At 45.4% G+C, this 18,572-nt stretch overlaps 1 protein-coding gene across 1 annotated transcript in view; it reads left to right on the plus strand.

Moving 5' to 3' along the window:
- GPC4 (glypican 4) overlaps positions 1-18,572 on the plus strand; it is a 69,699-nt gene that overhangs the window by 22,962 nt on the left and 28,165 nt on the right. The window contains exon 2 of the mRNA XM_056359807.1: positions 8,923-9,081. Within this exon, the coding sequence (XP_056215782.1) occupies positions 8,923-9,081 (159 nt within the window). The remainder of the gene's footprint in view (positions 1-8,922; positions 9,082-18,572) is intronic.

Here is an 18,572-nt window from a genome sequence, read left to right on the forward strand (position 1 = left end):
ACCAGTCTGTTGGCACAAATAGGTGAGGTGCATCTCACAAGAAACTACTGTGTGGCTCTGAAACGTGTTTTTGTGCATTGATGCTGGAATCGGCTATGTTTGAAAAGGAAAAAAAGAAACATTGCTGGCAAAGTTGCCAGTGGTGTGTTCCTGCTTCTCCTGCCTGCCCATGTGTGGCGCCTTCTTGCACCAGGCAGCCTCCCTGATGGAGGGGCTGAAACTGAAGGGAGACAATATTTTGTTAAGAAGGAAAAATATTCCAGTCCGAATGACAGTGTTTGTGGTGGAATTTGTTTTGGTTAAAAGCTGCTTTTTTGGCAAATAGCCTGAAGCTTTATGGAAAAAACCAAAGAGGCAGGTTTTTTTGGCTTTGTTTTGCCGCCTTAATGGGGAGTTTGAGGAAAAAATTAGAAGTCTTACCAAGAAAGTAACTGTCTTCCATCCAGATCTCTTCTATTTACTGTTCCTTGTGCAGGAAGCTTCAGTAATTCTGTGTATTTGCTGTTCCTAATGGATTCCCCCCCCAACTCTTTAATTGCATGAAGTTATACTTGGTGGGGTGTTTGGGGCTTATCCCTGTAAAATGTGCTGGATGACTTTTTTGTTGAATTTTTACATCTGATCAATGGCTCTGCGCAGGGTTGGTTTTTTTTGTTTTGTCATGACTTTTATTCTTACCTTTTACATATACTCAGAATTATTGACTGGAAGTGTTGGGGTTTCTAGCTGTGCTTTGGTTGATGGAGGGACAGGGCACTACCTGTCTCGGCCATCCTGGAGATGGATCTCTCTTGTGCCTTGTGTATCCATCCTCCTTGCCAGAGAAATGGAAAAAAAGCAAAGATAATTTTCAGCATAACTTGTCTGTTGTGTAACATGTCTCACTTAGTGCATGTAGGCAGACACACATTACAAAAACTATTTCATGCCTAAAGAATTCAGTGATAATAAAGAGAATTTGCATTTCCTAAGTTCTCACTCAGTGATGTCAAATAGGGTTGTTTTGTTTTGTTTTTTTAATTAAGAAACAACTCCTGGTTTTCATTGAAGGTTTCTGTCTTGGCTAGAGCCAGGGAGAGCCCTCTAGTTAACCAGAGCTGTTTTACTCTCCAGGTTTGTTTAAATAATTTTAATTATGTAGGGTTTTTTTTTCCCTCTTGCCTTATTTGTATATTCAGGTCTTTGTGTGGTTTCTCATTCTTTTGATGTTTGCAGAAATGCATTATCTTCATCTGTCTGGTTTGTGTTTGGTGTGCCACTAATTGACTCAATATCCTGTTTGTTGGAATGAAAACACACTCTAACGTGGCATATTTTTCCAGGGTGTAAAACCTTGCAGTATTCGGGCCACCCTGTCAGGAAGGAAATTGTTTGTTACACTGTGGAAATGAGGTGGTGATGGTATTTTTCCTCAGGTGAGTAGGGTTTTAACTTTAAATGAATTCTTAAAACCCTGCTGAAGGTGAGACCCTACATCCTCTTCACTTGGACATCACCTGCAAAGGGTGTAGTCCCAGGCTCTGATGCACTGTAGGGAGTTCGAGTTTGGTCCTTGGGGACATCCACCTGAACCTCTCTATTGCCCCAACCTCAGTAGGAGAGCTGGGCAGGAGGGGGCTGCAGCTGACCAGTGATGCTTCTTCAGCGCTGTGGAGAGTGGAGACAAGGTCTTGGTCTTTTTTTGTTCACGGTTGAAGAGCTGCGTTAGGAGCGTGGGAAGGGCTTTCCTGGTCTTCCCCCCCTAGGAGGGATGTCCCAAAATCACACTGGTTGGCCTCAATGGGCTGTGTTTGCCCAGACTCGGTCCTGACTCTGTCATCAGCTCTAAGACCAGCTTTGCAGTACTAATTTGGACCTGAATGGGTGGAAGGCAAGAGCCCTTTTTGTGTCCTAAGTTGCTCTTTCCAGTGGAAAATTAAGGTTCCTAATGTGCATTTGGCTTAATGTACACACGTGGATATAAATCTCTCTTGTTCTCTTCAGTCCCTGACCCTCTTGGCAGTAAATTTGGGAACCCGCAGCTGTCAACAAAGCGAAATGGAAAAACAGAAGCCAGACAGACTTTGGTTGTGTACGATATTTTAAGTAACTGTAGGTACGCACTATAGAAATAATTAGGATTATTTGTTGTGTTGAAGGGAGATATGTCACTGAGATATTGTGTGCGCTGGTGTTCCCTGCGCTTGCAAGATGGATTAGCAGCTGAGTTAACAGATGCAGTAAAGCTCGACTGAAAATAGTTCACGGTTGTTAAGCGTAGGTGAAAGGGCTTTGGTTTGCGTATCAAAGAGTGTATTTTGACTGCCTGACAAGTTTGCAAAAAAAAAAAAAAAAAATCATTTCAATATTATAAACTTTCCCTGTGAGTCTGAGGAATTCTTCTGCGCCATTAGAGTAATCAGCAGAAAACCAAAATGCACATTGATTAATAACCTAAGTGGAAGCGCAGGGGAAACAAGTGGCTTTAACATTAATAAGGCAAATAAACCATTTATATGAAACGGTTGCTAATTGAGTGGGATGTTAAATATGCTGCACACTGGCACATGCTGCCGAATTGCACTATTTCCATAACCCTACCAGTTAGCTTTGGGAGCCAACTGCACATGAGGATGTTTTCTGGCCTAAAAAATCCTGGGCAGTTGGAAGAAAGGGGTGCGAGTGGGGACAGGTATCCATGATGGTTGAATTCAGGGCCAGGGCTTCTGTAGCTGGTGCCCCTGTGCCCGGCTAGAAGGCAATGCTGGCTGCTGACCTCCACAGCAAGGACCTGGGTATGGGTACATGGGGTGCTCACTCTTTTCTGGTGCTTTTTGGGTTTGAGATCCCAATGGCAATTGGAAATGTGTTTGAGAAGGGGAAGCTGACTGGTTGCATGGTGGTGGCCTTTAGGATGGGAAATGATTTGTACTGGAAATGGGATATGTTACGTTGTGTCTGATGGTGATAGATGTGGGAAGGATGCTGCTCAAAGCACTTCTCCACAAAGTGTGCAATTGGAATAGTGGTTTGGGCTGGAAATAGCACCGTGTGCTTGGGAGCACTGAGGGAAATACAACTTCCAAATGTCGCACCCCAGTTTGACACACTCCAACCATAGGGTACCAGCAGTGCTGTGTTTGCAGGATGTGAGCTTAGAAATTTCTAACTCTGCTGCCGTTCGTGGATGCAGGACCTCAGTGCTGTTTTATCTCTCTCCTTGCTGGCACGTGACTGTCTCCACAGGAGTATTCTCCCCATAAAATAAACAAGTCCCACAACAGCACAGCTTTAAAGCAAGTGCGGAAGACTGACCACCAGGTGAAAAAGGAATACTCCGATGAGAGTCATCAACTAAAAATTAAAGTTTGCTGTTTATGCTAGGTAAAAAGCATGCCTTCAAGCAGTGTGCGTGTGTGACAGCTGGGGAGGAGGCTGTAGGGTCACTTTGAGTTTGCAGTGTACCTCTGAGCAGGATTTTTTTCTTCCCTTTGGTGTTTGCAGCCTAGTGTCCTTTCACCTGGAAATACTTATATGCCAAGGTGCTATCTGCATTTTAGTAGTGCTCTTTGATAGCAGATATCTAAAAGCAGCATAAGCAGTGATTTGAGTGACCCAGCCTTGCCTTGCAGGGCTGGGACAGTGGTGGCTGTGGGGTGTGTGGTTGTGCCGATAGCCTGTAGAAGTTGCGGCACTGATGCAGATGAGCAAGAGATCATGGTCCATTCCCGGAGGTGCCGAGCATCCCTGGCTCATTTTGTAGCCAGGAAAACTGGGCAGATTTTGGTATATTTGGTACAATTAAAAGTGATCGGATTGGGTGGATGGTTCAGCAGCCTTGTCTGTCTCAATGACTCCGCTGGAGTTGATTGCAAGCTCACGCTTTTCTTTCTTCTTGCCCCTTGTTAATGTGGGGCTGGAGCAGCAGAGCCGTGCTCAGGGGTGATGCTAGTGTTTCTTGTCATCTTTGTTGGGGTTTTTGTAAAGCCTCAGTAGCATGTCAATTATATATGATGGGTGGAAGCCTAATATTCTGTGATAATTAGATGGCAAGTCTAGTGTGAAATCGGATTAGAGCCTGACATTACAGTCCAGGATCCCTTTGGTAGTTGGTTCAGAGGAAGTCATAAAACTCTTTTAAAGATGACACAAGCCCATGTGTGCTAGAGGGAAGAGGCAGAACATGAGGCTGAAATGGTAGCCCTGCCTACTGGTCCTCCAGCAGTGTTCATCTCCCGGTTGGCTCCTCAACCGGTCCCCCTTGCCCCAGCCTGTTTTCTCATATGGGAGCAGAGCCCAAAAGTAACATCTCAGGTTGTAAACTGATTTGGCTTGTTTACTGAGCTGCAATGAAGGGTTAGGCTGCGTATGGGAGTCTTTTAAAGAAATAACCTCCCCTGTCTCCCAGCAAACCACTCCTGAAACTTTAGCTAGTTTTGCTGATAGCTATACTTAAAGTATGAACTTGATCAAGGTGAGGAGAAGCAAGCTGCGAAGGCATGTTAGACATCCAGAAACAACATTTTTTAAAAGTTCTTGGAAAATGGTTTGGTGAAGGGAACTGCTTTTCAAGATCATGGAGCCCCAGAGTTTGCGCTGCACACTTACTCATTCGATGAAAACTGCAAAATAGTTACTTGTTTGGAAGAAACTCTGTGTGCTTGGAGTCTGCTAAATGTGGTGTTTCTGTAATGGCTTAAATCATAAGTTTGCAAGATTACCTTTCTGAGCACATTTCCTTGCATGTGCAGATGGTAACATCGTGTGCCATTGCATTTCTATCTTTAAACCACCGCCTCCGTTCGCCAGAGGTGTGCTGTTAACTAGCCAAGGAGCAAGCTTCTTTCATAATTTTGGTCCCTCATTTCTCCCTCTGTATTCATATGCAATATAAAATAGAGAAAAAGTCTTGCTGCAACAGGCCATGGGAAAGATCTGCTGTAAATGCATGACAAGCTGCAGTGATGGTGTGCATATGCGGTAGATATTTATTTGGAGTTATTCTCTGCTACTTAAGCTCTTTTTGCCATGCAGCCCCCGATGTGATGATTGCACACCCTGCCAAACAATTCAATAAAAAGCCTAACTTGAAAGGAAGCTGTGGCAGAGTTATATTTTTGCAGTGCTCACATGGTGATAAATTAGAAAAGCTGCCGAGTCTTTAACACTCAACAGTAGATGAAGAGTTGCCTTGTATGGGCATTGTTTGATGAGTTTTAACTTGGGAAATAATTATTGCCGAATGTGTCCTTGACAGTGAGCGCACACCATGAGTGTTCTTTACATAATATACATAAACATTAGATCTCTGTTTAAGTAGGCCTAAATGCTTGTATTTTTCACTCTTTTTTTTTTTTCCCTTGGAGGAGTTAGCTGCCAGTTGGAAAGATGAAGAGTGTTGTCTTTGGTCTCGGCTTTAGGTTGGTGTTCTCTGCATGCATAACTGGTCTGTGCTCACGTGGACCACTGGCAACAGCTGCTTTCCAAGCTTCATCATTTTAATTCCTCTGCATACCATGGCTGTAGCACTGTTGTGTTTTGAAGCTGTTGTCTGACAGTGCCATGCTTCGGGGTCTGTCTGTGGAGGTGTAAGCAGTTCCCAATGCTAAAACCGCTCTTTGAAGGGCGTGTGATGGATCCATCACCTGAGCAGGCAATGGGATGCTGGACTGTTGCATTGTTCTCCCTGCAGACTCGGGCACGGAATGAGTCCTGTGGATGGATGCTGAACAGATCAGCTTTGCTGGCCGATATTAAAATGAAGGCTAGACATCAGGTTTCTTGCAAATTATGTCAGTGCATGTTTCTTTGCTCAAGCAAGGGTATCTTCTCAGGGATGTGTAGGTGCCAAAGACAACCCTTCCTGTGGGAAAACTGGGGCCCCCAGTGTCTTTCAGTGACTCTCCATTGGTATCTCCCACTGTGGTGTAATAAAACTGCAAGAAATGCAGCCCACAGCCCTAAACTTTCTGTTTTTTAACATTGAGTAACACAGTGCATCCTCCTACGATTAGCACTGAGTAGCCAGAGCTCCTCAGCTCCAGACAGATAGATATAATTCTTGATCACAAGCCAAGACCACATAGTGCTGACAAGACTGAGAAATATCTTCCATAATTAGATTGCTTGGTCATTCATTTTTGAATGTCTGAGTTACATTTTGGAGTGTAATTTCTTAATGATCAACCAAATGGAATCTGTGCAAGATTGATTTACTATCAGTAGAGTTCTCCTTGCTTGGCTTTGCATGTATGTCCTGGGGAGGCACCATGCAAATCTGGGATGAGAGGCATCAAAGAAAAATGGCTTTGCTCTGTAACATTAGGTGGGATGGTAACTTTAGTTTAATAGGATAAATAGATACAAAACTGTTAACTTGTATTTGTGAAATATTGTGGGGTTTTATTTGTTTATCATAAATAAATCAGAGTAGTTGTTAAAACCACAGTTTCAGGGATCCCAGGGCATCTGTGGACAACTTCAGAAGTATCTGCAAAGTGTAACTAGGAAAAGAAATCCAACTATCAGTAGGTTTGAATGTGCCAAGTAGGGTAGAGGCTTACCACTCCAGTACAAAAGAATGGGAAGTATGTAAATTGTGACAACCAAAGGCAGGCATGCATTGTGGAAATGGTACTGAAATCATGAAGTAGGTTTCAGGTGAAATATTTCCAACATACTCCCTCCCATACAAGAGTTTTGCAACTAAATTATTTTGACACCTTGAAACTAGCTGTCACTTGAGCTCTAATTATTGCTTTGCTGCTGTTTGTTTCCCGTTGTGTCAAAGAGCCATAGTCCTGTATTCGAACTGAAGCAAAAAGATTCCAAGTGGAATAAAGTGGTGGTGCTCGGGCACTTTTTTTTTATTTAATGCTTTCTAGTAAGGCAGGCTTATAGAGGAGTACCCAGGCATGCTCTGGGATGGATTGGTGGGCAGGATTTGAAAATCATGGGTGTGAGTCTTCTAAATGAGTTAGCAAGCTAAACAGAGCTGCATCCCTCTGTGCTGTGCCACTTAGTGCCGTGTATTTGCTGCTGGAGGTGCTCCTCTGAGACTGAAAGAAACAAAGTCCATGAAAGAAAAAATGTATCTGTAAGAAGATAGCGAGATTTGTCTGTGTTTTCTGAAGGCTGTGCCTGACCAGTGCCACTTCCCATAACAGACTTCGAGCTTTCCGTAATTGAAGAGCAGCGGATGGTCTTGTGCAATAAATCAGCTGTGGCAGAATTATCTGTCGGTCAAGGTCGCTCTGTAATGCTAGGGAAAACAAACAAACCCTGTAGCACAAAAGGAAACTAGATTTAGGGGGAGGGGTGCTTAGGAATTATCTCTATATATATCTGTATCTATATATAAAAAAATATTTGTATCTTATTTTAAAATGGTCCTTAAGTGTCTGAAAGGAGAGATAGAACATTTCTGGGCTATAAAGTCATGCAAAGTGATGCAAAGGTTCAATAGCTGGGCAAATGATGTTACAAGATCTTGTGCAGGGCAGACAGAGCAGCAGCTGCTTGTGTTAGTCACGGGCAGGCTTTGGTTTGCACTGTGCAGAATCTGTTTTTGTTTCTCTGAACCCACTTTTGATTCTCTAGCAGGTAGGATGGTTCTTCAGTAAGTGCATGGTTCGCGGCCTGTCGTGAAGATGTTATTTTCTGTGCAGGGGCTGACAAGTCCTTTGCACTCTGGTAGTGAGTCTCTGAACCTTGGTGGTAGTTAAAGGTTGTTGGTGACTTCCAGGATATAAGCAGGTAGGGATGAGCCTTCGCTTCTCCATCTGCTTCCTTGGGATGCAGGGTACGGTTTGGCAGCAGGGTGTGAAATGGGAGAGAAGGCAGCAGCTTACTTGTAAGCTGTGTCTTTTAAAATACCATCTGACTTGAAAGGATGAGTTTCTCATCCTGACTGCTTGTTTTGATCATATCTTCAGCGTTGACAAAGATTTGCACAATTTGCCCAAATTTTGAACCACTTTATCATTAGCCCACCTGCCTGTGACAGTGCTGCCTTGTGGGGCATGTCAGAGAAGTTGGAGCTTGAGGTTTGCTACACAGAGTTTATCTTGGTCCACAATACTTGACAGCAGCATTTTATTGGTGGTGCTAGAAGAGGACAGCTTCATCCCGCACTGCAGCAAGAGGCTCTAATAAGCGAATTATGTGGGGCCAGACCCTGTATTCAAATTGTGAAGTTTTGAAGTGGAGCTGTGGTAGATACTGAAGCACTTTATGATTCTCTGACCAAACCAGTTTGCGAGGTGACCCTTAGGAGAGAATTATTTGTGAAGGCAGAAAAGTCTGTTTGAATTCTCCAAAAACATCCACCAGTTTCACCCAGGATGATGACAAAAAACTGTAAATGTAGGAGCTGGGAAATATAAAGCTTTTTCATAAGCCATTACATAAAACAAGTATATTTTAGTATCAGTGATAACTGTGCTTCTGAGAGAGATTATTGCTCCTGCGGTAACTGGGGGGCAGGTTGTGAAGAAAAAAGGATTTATTTGTACAAAAAGGACCATTGCCATTGATACTATGTTGTGTATTCACTGAATGAATTAGAAGTAATTAAAATACTCAGCAGAAACTTCATAGAAGATATCATAGTATATACAGGTCAATTTGCTCATTCTTAAATGATACTGAGCAAGATATGTTTGTTTTGTTTATTAACCGAATAAGTAAGAGGACACTTTATAATGTTGTTGCAGAAAGACAACGCATGGTATTTGCATGTGTGGCTATGAAATTCCTCTACAGAATCGAGTTTTGATATGCCTGGTCCATCAATTGCAGTGGCAGGGGGGAGGAAGTGTGCTGTGTCCCCTTGGGAGGATAGGGGGCTGCGGGTCCTCGTGCCCCCTGCCTTGTAAGCTGACCTATTTGCCTTTGCATAGAGAGGCCTTTTTAACTCGGGGTGTTTTCTTCACTGCTTTTCAGGTGACCACTTGAAAGTCTGCTCTCAAGACTACACATGCTGCTCTCAAGAAATGGAGGAGAAGTACAGCCAGCAGAGTAAACACGACTTCAGAAACGCTGTCGTAGAGCTTAGCAATCACCTACAAACCATGTTTAGTTCCCGATACAAAAAGTTTGATGGTAAGTGCAGAGACCTTGAACTTGTTCTCCTTGGGATAAAATGTAAAAAACAAACAAACAAACAAAAAACACCACCCATCCTGTTGTTCTTTATGTAGTTATTCTGCTGTGCCTCCCCCTTTGCTGGGAAAGTTCATGGTTCATGGCTCAGGGGGCAGAGCATGCCTTGTTTTGCAATCCCGTGAGAGAGAACTATCTGCTGATTATGCCTGTGTGTTTCCCAAAGAGAGAGATCTTCCTTTCTGATTAATCATTTGAAAAAAAAAAATTCTGCTCTTAATGTAAGATTGCAGTTAGTTTTGTTGGTACGTCCCTGCAGCACGTGTAACGGTAATATGCGCATCTTGCAGCCCTGATCCACAAAAATGCTGATCTTTCCCAGTGTGTTGTGAACCAACAGGATTTGTATCTATCTCACTTAGCCTTTGGAGCTAAGCAGTACAGCAGATAGAGGTGGTTTATCAGAGGCTGAGGGTTCAAGTGTGATGCAGGATCAGAAGCAAAATGAACAAAGTCTTGGCTGAGTTCCTGTCGCTCGAGTGACGCTGTCTGATAGGCAAATGACTGGTCTCAGAATTGCCTTGGGATCTGCAGCGGTGTCCCATCAGACTGGGCCTCTGCAGGGCATGCCAAGTTCACGGAAGCTGCAGGAAGAATCTCCCTCCAGAGGTAGCTGGCACACCCCTTCCCAGCATTACCCACCTTGCGGCCGGGTGCCTTTCTTTTGGCAGTGCCTCTTGCAAAGAGTTGAAGTTGATGCCCAGGCATCAGACACAGCACCCTTATGAGGTCTGAGCGGTGTGTCTCAGTTTTGCTGCTGAGTTCTTGGTTGTGACCGTTCCTGCAGGGTGCTGCAGGCACTGCAGGGCTCCCAGTCACTGCAGCCCCTGTGCCTGGGCATCCCAGGAGGGGAGGAGCAGAGTATCAGGCTCCTGCCTGTGTGTCCTTGTTGGCTGGAGTAATGAGGCAACACCTGGTTGCACATGGAAATATCTGAAGAGTCAGGTGGACTAGATTGCTGAGACTGTTCTGCTCATAGGTCATCATCGCTGTCTGGTAGTAGAGGACAATTCCACTGCACAGCTCCTCTGGACCTTTCTTTCCCTTGTTCGGTCATTGGTTTGACATGGATTTTCTACTAACATCCTGAAGTCTGTGCCTTGAACCTCCCAGGGCCTCCTCTACACTATTGCAGCCCCTTTCTTTCAAAACAGATTAGCACTAGGGTGAGCGAAGAAGTCCCTGGGTATGAAATTGCAATGAGTCAAAGAGGAATTACGCAATCATCTTGATAGCATCTAAATCTGCTAGCTAAATATTTCTCTCTTAACCTCTGTTGTCTCTACCTGCTGGTACACCAAAGGAGCGATAGAGAGAGAACAGAAGTGTCTGGACTTGCAAGCTTATTAAATGCAGAACAAGACACTTAATGAAATCCAGCCCATAGATAAGCTCTTTCAAAGAGACTAGATGAGCAGCATCTACTTCACCTTAAATGAACGATGAGGCTTTTTGAAATGCTGTGTTGAAACAAAGAGCATGCATGGTTCGCTGTATTAGCATCCCTTACGTGGTGCAGACATACTGCTAGGTGTGTCTGCCCGTTTGTAGGGTGAGAGATGGCTGCAGGGCTGCATGATGGTAGGGGGACATTAAGCTAAGCTGAGCTGTATAGCTGTCAAAGCACAAGGCTTCAAAATGGGTGAGCTTTGCTAGGGAGCCCTGTATGAGCTAGTTAATTTGTGCTGCATGGCTTTTCCACCAGCCCCTCGCAGCATGCCCTGTGCTGGTCTCATCCTGGTCTTAGCCCTGGGAGTCCTTGACAGGCAACTCTGGAAGGGGATGGTGCGATACTGTTCCTAGAAGCTGGATTTACTATGCCCAGCCTGTCCCCGAAGGGTGTTTCTCTGCCCTGCACAAAACTAATGAAGGAGAATTCATAACCTCCTCAGCTTGTACCAAAGCCTAATGGCCCTGTCTCTGAGCGTTTGCTAATAGCAGATCTAAATCTTCATTTGCTGCAGACAAAGCTAATTTAGGGATTCTTTAATCTTACCTGGGGTGGAAGCAGAGATTAACTGATTATTGTCGTCCATCATTTACCTCTTGGAATTTTTTTAATAGTGACTGCCTCTCTCTCTCCAGCCCAGCCACCTGGAGGCCTAAGGCACATCTTCAGCAGCACTCCTGTTGGTGGCTGGGGCTCGTTGAGGAGTCTCCCCTCTGAGGTCCTCAGACTCTTCTGCAAACATTTTGGAGTGCTGTGCCCTAGACTGCCGTGGTAGTTTCATTTGGTCAAGAGCCTGCTGTTGAGTGATCAGCTGCCTGTGGTGTGGTGTTCCCTTCCTTTGGTCCTGGTGTTTGGTCATCGGATCAGCTGGTCAGTTCTGCCTTGCATGTTTGACGACTTCTTGTCCAAAGTAATTCTTCCCACACTTTTTGATGTGATGTGCCCAAACTACAGGAAGGAGAGACAATCAAGACCCATATATTTGTCCTGACCTCTAGGGATGAGATTGGAAAAGCACGTGATCCCCTCCAGAGCTTTTCCTGTGCATGGGCCCATGCTCTGATTTTAGCGTTTGCAGCTCTTTGGGGCTGCCTCATTACTAGTAGCCAAAGCTATTCATGAGCTGTGCACCTTCCTCTGTTTAACAAGAAATCCTCTGTGCTACAGCTGTGTAGGGGGACTGAGCAGGTAAGATACTGCAGAGACCAAATTTACTTTGCTTAACTGGCCTCCCAGAAAGTGGGATGAACATTCTTCTTGCAGGGTGACACATGCCCATGCTGCGAAAGGCTACTCCAGGATGCAGCTCAAGCAGCAAACTGTGTCTTCCAGCATTTTGGGAATCTTTATGGGTTCTCTGGCTGCTAATCTCTTAGCCTTGACATTCCAGTCCTAGAGGAGAAGCAAACCCATGCTGCCTCCGTTATGTGCTTGACCTTTGCAGCAGTTGCTGCTGCAAAAGGATAGTCAAAAAGGCGGCATGTCCTTTGGATGGAGGCTGTGATGCCCTGTGGCTTTTGGAGCGTTTGCATCAGCTGTTGCTGGAGCACTGTGTGCTGTTGGAACCGTTGCCAGAATTGCTCTGATCTGACACCAAAGCCGTACAGAAATGGATTATCTCCTCTTAATCGGGAGCATGGAACAAGCTGCTGATTATCCGTCCCCAAAGGGCTGACCAGAAGTAATTTTGGCTCCTAATGCGTAATGCAACAGCGTCAGATCCTCCTGCATTTGTTTGGTTTGCAGACACTGGGAGAAAACTGGAACTTTGGAGTCCCATAATGTATATATCCTGTCTAAATATTTGCTTACGGTATAGCTATGTATGTTCCTGGGGGTCTCCTGTTGTGATTTAAACCACTAGTCTGATCCCAGTGTAGCAGTAAGATATATATTTTCAGGAGTAAGGGAAATGCCTTTTTGATAAAATAAAAAATACTTTGGGAGTTGTTGGATTCCCCATTGCTAATGTTTTTAGCAGTGAAAATTTGCTGGTTTCTCTGGCATACCTGATTTCAGATATGTGTATGGGCTGCGTTTAGAAACTAGCAGGTGAGATTCTCTGACTATGTAAGCATCTCCCTCTGACAATGACAGCCATGGGAAAGCCACAAAGCTGTGTGACTGTGACATCTCATGCCACAGAAGCAGCTATGGCAGCTAAGCCTTTCCTTTTTTTTTTCTTTTCTTTTTTTTTTTTCCTTCCCCCTTTAAAATTTCTTTTGCCTTGTCTCATCTTCAGCAGTTAGTGCTCTCCCCTTCCCTCTCCCAGGGATTAATAGCATTAATAGGATTAATGGTGACATTAAGACTGCATAAATGCTTGGTCCCATTCATTAAACTCAAACTTTCACTCTTTTGCCCTTTCAGGCTGAAGTTTTCCACACTGGGGTCTGTGCTAGCCAAGCAGTGCTTTGGGGAAATTGTTCAGCTGTTTTGAGGAATTGGAGCAGGGACAGGACATAGCCCATAACTCTTCTTGAGCATTTCTGCTGTTCTGTTGCTTTCTACGGAAGATGTTCTTAGGGTTTTTTTTCTTATTAAAGATGCCTCCTGAATCTCCCAGAAGACCTAGCTGTTGTGCTAGGCCTTTTCTGAAGGGAAAAATAGTTTTTTTGTAGGCTGGTTGCAGAGGGATTGGGGAGGACAGAGCCCCAAACCCCTGTGAGCAGAGTGGCTGCTGAGCCTCTGCCCTGTGGGGCCGAGTCCAGCAAGTGGATGCTTATTCTCCTGTCCCTGCATTTGACAAGTGCTTTTGCTGTTGCACTTAAACCAAGTCTTGTCCTTTCTGCTTGGTCTGGATTTAGGGGAGGCAAGCAAGCTTCTGCAACTCTTGTTGTGTGGGAATGATGTAAGAGATGAACTCTCCGATGTGAGGTGGTCTGTTTGTGGGCTGGGCTGGCAGTAGGTTTGGTGTTCCCAGCACCCAAGCAACAGATTTTTACAAATGGTACAACCCAAGCAAGCATCTGGGAAACTATTAAATGCCCAGAGTCCTGTTTCTGGTCTGCTCCTCCTGACTTTTCCATTAGCATTTAAGATAAAACAAAGACAGGAGTGTAAAACAACCCCCCTTTGGGGTAATGAGTGGAATGAAACCAAATCCAAGCAGCAGGAGCTTGCCAGGGGTCCCCATAACTGTGGTGTGTCCACCCCTCTGCTGCATGGGGACCAGGCAGAGGGGCTGGAGAGGGACCCCTGTTTGTGAGTTCCGTGTTTATGTTGGGCAGAGTAGCCTCAGGTGTAAAGTGCAGTTGTACTGTGCTGCTTTGAAGCATCATGGGGTGGCCTTGATCTTCTGTGTTACTCCTGGGTGCATGAATTAATTCCAGTAACAGGCTGTGGCTGAGTCCGTGTGACTAGTCAGGGAGGGGCATTGGCTAAATGCCTTCCAAACTATTCTGAAACTAGGGAAAAAATGCCCTGGAATGTCATGTCTGAATTGGTAACCCCTGGCTTCCAGCTGCTGTCTCCAGGTAGGAGTTTGCGGGGAGGTGTGCTGGGACAGTAGGATGAATGGCTGGGAAGTGTTAATAACTGGGAATGAGACAAAGGGACAAGGGAAAGCTTTTGGTGGTCTCCCCTCTGCTGCTCCAGGCAGTGCGGATGCAAACAGTGAAAGACAAGCCTCACAGGTGCCCAGCCTACTGCTCCTATAGTTAGAATCTGGCAGACCAGAGGGGCTCTCTGCCTTACTGAAATAACTGCCCTTTGGGGACCTTCATCTTGCATTAACTCTTTTCTTGGAGACTGCCTGCAAGAGCAGAGACCTGATGCCTCATCCTGCTCGTGTGCCAGTCCTCCCCCCTGCTCCATGTCCACGGCACCCAGGACTGTGGGCTTAGTCCTGGCTGCCAGCACATTCATCTCTGCAGGAGGCTGCTCCTGGTATTGTGGCACAGCAGGAGCGCCGAGAGGAGAGACCTGGTGGACCTTTGATGCCTACTGTGCCAGAGGTGCGTGGTGTTCGTGCTTCTGAATAAATCTGTGTGTGGTGGAGAGAGCTCTTGCCATTACAACCCATCCCCTGGCAGGTACGCTGATGACTGCATCGTTAACGTACAAATAATAGAGTGGTTTTGTCTATCCGTTGCCACTCATGTCTAGATATAAAGGCACAGCCTTGTCCTTTCCTCTCTGGAAAGGGATGGCACCAAACCTCATACTAACCAGGGCAGAAAACAGTGGGAAGATCCTTTAAGTTTTGCAGAAGCAGCAGTTGCTGAGAGCCAGTCCTTCAGACTTGTTTTCAGACCTGTGCTTACCAGAGGTGTAGGGATGGAGTGATCTCGGAGAAGCTGGAGGGAGCAACCACACCAACACGCTTCCTTTAGAAAATGCCACTTGTGGGCTTTTGTTTGTGCTTTCTCACTCACTACAACAATAATGAAACAAATTGTCTGCTGTCTCTGCAGTGGAAGTTTGTTTATTTGTTTGCACTTAACTGGCTCCTCTCCATCTGGAGATTTTTAAGGAGGTCCGTAGACCACTGTGGTTTTTAGTCTTGCTCGTTGAGAAGGGTGATGCTTGTCTGACAGTCGTGGGGACCAAACCTCTGTTTTGGGAGGCTCAGAAAGATCCTGAGGTCAAGTTATCTCAGAAGAAGGCGATCTCAAAGTGGGGGAGGCTCCTGCCCTGTAGGTTTGGGGTAGAGAGGGAGACTAGATTTTGTAAGTGAGCAAAGACCTCAGCAGTGCGCAAAACCACTTTGTGTATGAGGTTGGAGGGATCAGTCTTCTACCATCAGAACAGCAGTTCTGCTGTTAAGATCACAGGTAAACTGCTGTTACCCTTTTGGTTTTATTCCAAAAGCAAAGACCTTTATACTTGGCTACAGGAAATGTGCCTGGTGCCCTCTGGTTACTAATTGCTGTCAACCGGTCAATGAGCTATTGTTTGTCTGTTTAAAATTAACTCTCTTTTTTCCTCCTTCCTGCACAAAGAGCCACCTAGCCTATGTGTGGGTTTGGTGTGCTTGCATAGTCCTGCAGGCTGCTCCCCTGAATGCTGGTTGAGTTGGTGGCATTTTGAGGTCTTGTGGTGGGCTTCGGGATAAGATATTAGATTGGTGCAGAGCTAGAACTATTTCGTTAGTGTTAAATATGCTGTAATGTCTTAGCATCCAGCCATGTGCATGCTGGATGAACAAATAAGAGAGGTGGCCCTAACTGGAAGAGCTCTCTTTGCAAATATAGTGAGATGAGGGGAACTGAGGTAACAGGAATGAGAAAACCATCCCCACTGTTCAGCAGCACGGGTCCTCCTCAAGCTCTTCAACAGCAATAGGAAGGGAGGCTTGGAGAAATACCTGTATGTGAAATACCTTGGTGAGTGTCCCAGAAAGCCCCTCTGAATCGGGGGTATGTGGGAGGCAACCTGAAAGGAGCTCGCTTCTAGATTTTGCAGGTGGTGTTGGCTGTTTGGTGTGGGAAGTCGGTGTGTTGGTACCAAATGGACGTAGGTCAGCAGGCTAAAGCAGCTGAGCAGTAGTAGATGTGTTTGAAAGGTCAGCTGGGATTGAGGAATGGGTGCAGTGGAAATTAGATGTGGGGGGCTATGGAGGAAGCAAATGGAGGGAAAAGAAGCGGCAGCAAGGGAGGTGTGTTGGGGAAGACTGCTGTTGAGTTGTGGTCATTAAGAGGAGGATGGAAGAGCTCAGAATGAAGGATCTGCTGCTCGGAGAGGAGGCAGCGTGGGAACAGTGGGAGGAACCTGCTATAGCTGATCCAGAACAGGATGCATGAGCAGTGGCGGTCCCTGGAAATAAAGATGAGGAGGCTGCAAAGTCTGCCTTGTCCTGCTATGTGGGATGCTGGAGAGCAGGATGGACCAAGAGGGGACCAAGAGCATTTCTGTTGTCGCTGCTTTCCTAATTTGTGGGGTGGCTGCTAGATGCAGCAGAATGCAGTGCACTGCTATTGGCTTCTTGAATCAAAGACTACAGTCTCTGCTGTTTTTCCTCCTCCTTCATGGCTTCTTATTCTTCTAACAAGCTTGGTCTCTGTGTGATGGTGGTGATCTTGTGCTGTGTTACATTCTGCCCTGCTCTTCTGGGGTTCTGCCAGCCCCAGGGTACAGATGGAGATCATGCTCATGGGCCCTCCAGAAACAAGAAGTTGTAGAAATCCTGGGTTCTGGTTTTTCCCCCCCCTGTGAGGCTGCAGCCCAATTGTTATTGTTGTGAAACCTTTTATTAATCAAGCAGAGTTTGAGGAGATGTTGTTGTCTCTCCTAGCTCTCCAAGGTTTACATGTCGGTGCTGTTGCTGTGACACTGCCATGATTTAAGCCTGTACTATTTCAAACTCTGTGGAAGAGTTCTTCCCATGTCAGTAAGTGCTAACATATGTTTGAAAACAGGACAGAGAAACAGCTTGTGGATTTGCCCTGCCCTTCCTGAGTTCATATTCAATAAATGTGTTAGCACTATGTATTCATCAGTTTCTCAACACTTCTGGAAAAAGGTTGTTAAGCTATGGTTTGTTTTTCCCTGGTGGAAATTACAAATGCGGTATATGCAATAAAGGAAGTGAAGGCATATTAAAAATCGTGAGGCACATTTAGAAAAAAAATATCTCTCTTTCCTTTGGAGTAGGTGGTGTGGCTACAAATGAGAGCTGTGAAAATTTGTCTTTTTCCTCCAAATTCCTTTTATCTGTCTGGATTGAATTTTGCTTTGCATGGTAGGAGCAGCTGCAGGGTGGAATTTGCATCTGCAGATGCACCTCTGTGAAGGCACTGGGCTGGTGCCGGCCCCTCTGCAGCACAGCCTTTGGGGCCATGGCTTGGGCAAGAGCATTCGTCTAGGAATCCATCTTGCTGTGGACGTTTTATGAGTAAACCATTTTACAAGAAAATATAATTAATGTCTTTGTGGCAGTGTTCTCCTGTACATACTAGAAAGCATAATTGTCTATACAGACAAGCAAATTAAAGGTTTTGGTAAAACAGTCCTTAATAATAATCTGGACAACGTATTAAGGGTATACCCAAAAAGCTAGGTGGCAAATTATCTGAAACTAATTAATTGTGTCCATAAAAATTCATCATGTTCCCTCTGCATGCTTGAGCCGGGTTTTATTTGGTTTTTAAGGTGTGTCAAGTAATTGCATGTCTACCTGGTATCTGTTTGCCTAGTTGTTCTGTTTGAGGTTTCCAAATTTAGGCCAGTTGAAAACTCAGCTCTAAACTTAAGCAAACCTGGTGCATGGGAAATGTAACATGTCTGGTAGCCTTTGGGAGCAGAAATGTGCGTGGTAGCTCTGGTCTCCGTTTGGAAGGACACCAGCACACCTGAACATGGCCAACAGATGGGCATCTGTAGAGCGCATGTTGGCTCAACAGCCTTGCTGAGCTCTTGGATAAGACTTGCAGCCTTTTTTTTGCACTGCAGGTAATGTTTGCTATTTTTGTGCTGAGCTCCGGATCGCTTACAGTTTGACTTTGCAGTTGGAAGAGGGGCAAGTGGGGTGCCATGGAGCACTGTGCTTCTCGGTGTGAAATTATTCTCTGAAATAAATGTGTTTCGTTCCTGAAGATCAGCAAAATCAAGGCAAAACTTTGCACTGTGGTTATGGGTTCAATCCTGAGGGCTCCCTGCCTGGGGCATGGCTGGAGGGGCAGAGGATGCCAGTGCTTCACTGCTGCCGAGGGGCAGCGGGTGCTGGTGGTGGCAGGAGGCAGCTCAGGCCAGGCAGTTGTGCTGCTGCTGCTTTTGTCACCAGTGTTCTTGGGGAAATGCCATACCTGCCTGTGGGTGAAGGGGAATGTGCCCCTTTGATGTGTTCATCTAATTTCCAGGAGCTGCCTTTGATTTAGGTAGGACTGTGCCCTACAGCAGCAGGTTGTCCTCATCAAAAGCCCTCTTGTATGAAAATCTCACTCTTCACATGAAAACGTTAGCATGAGGAATAGGAAAATGTTGCATCCCTTTCTTACTTAAAAAAAAAGGGTATTTTCAGATGAGACCTATGAATCCAAGG

Source organism: Falco biarmicus, chromosome 14 (assembly GCF_023638135.1).
Source record: "Falco biarmicus isolate bFalBia1 chromosome 14, bFalBia1.pri, whole genome shotgun sequence".
Lineage (NCBI taxonomy): Eukaryota > Metazoa > Chordata > Aves > Falconiformes > Falconidae > Falco > Falco biarmicus.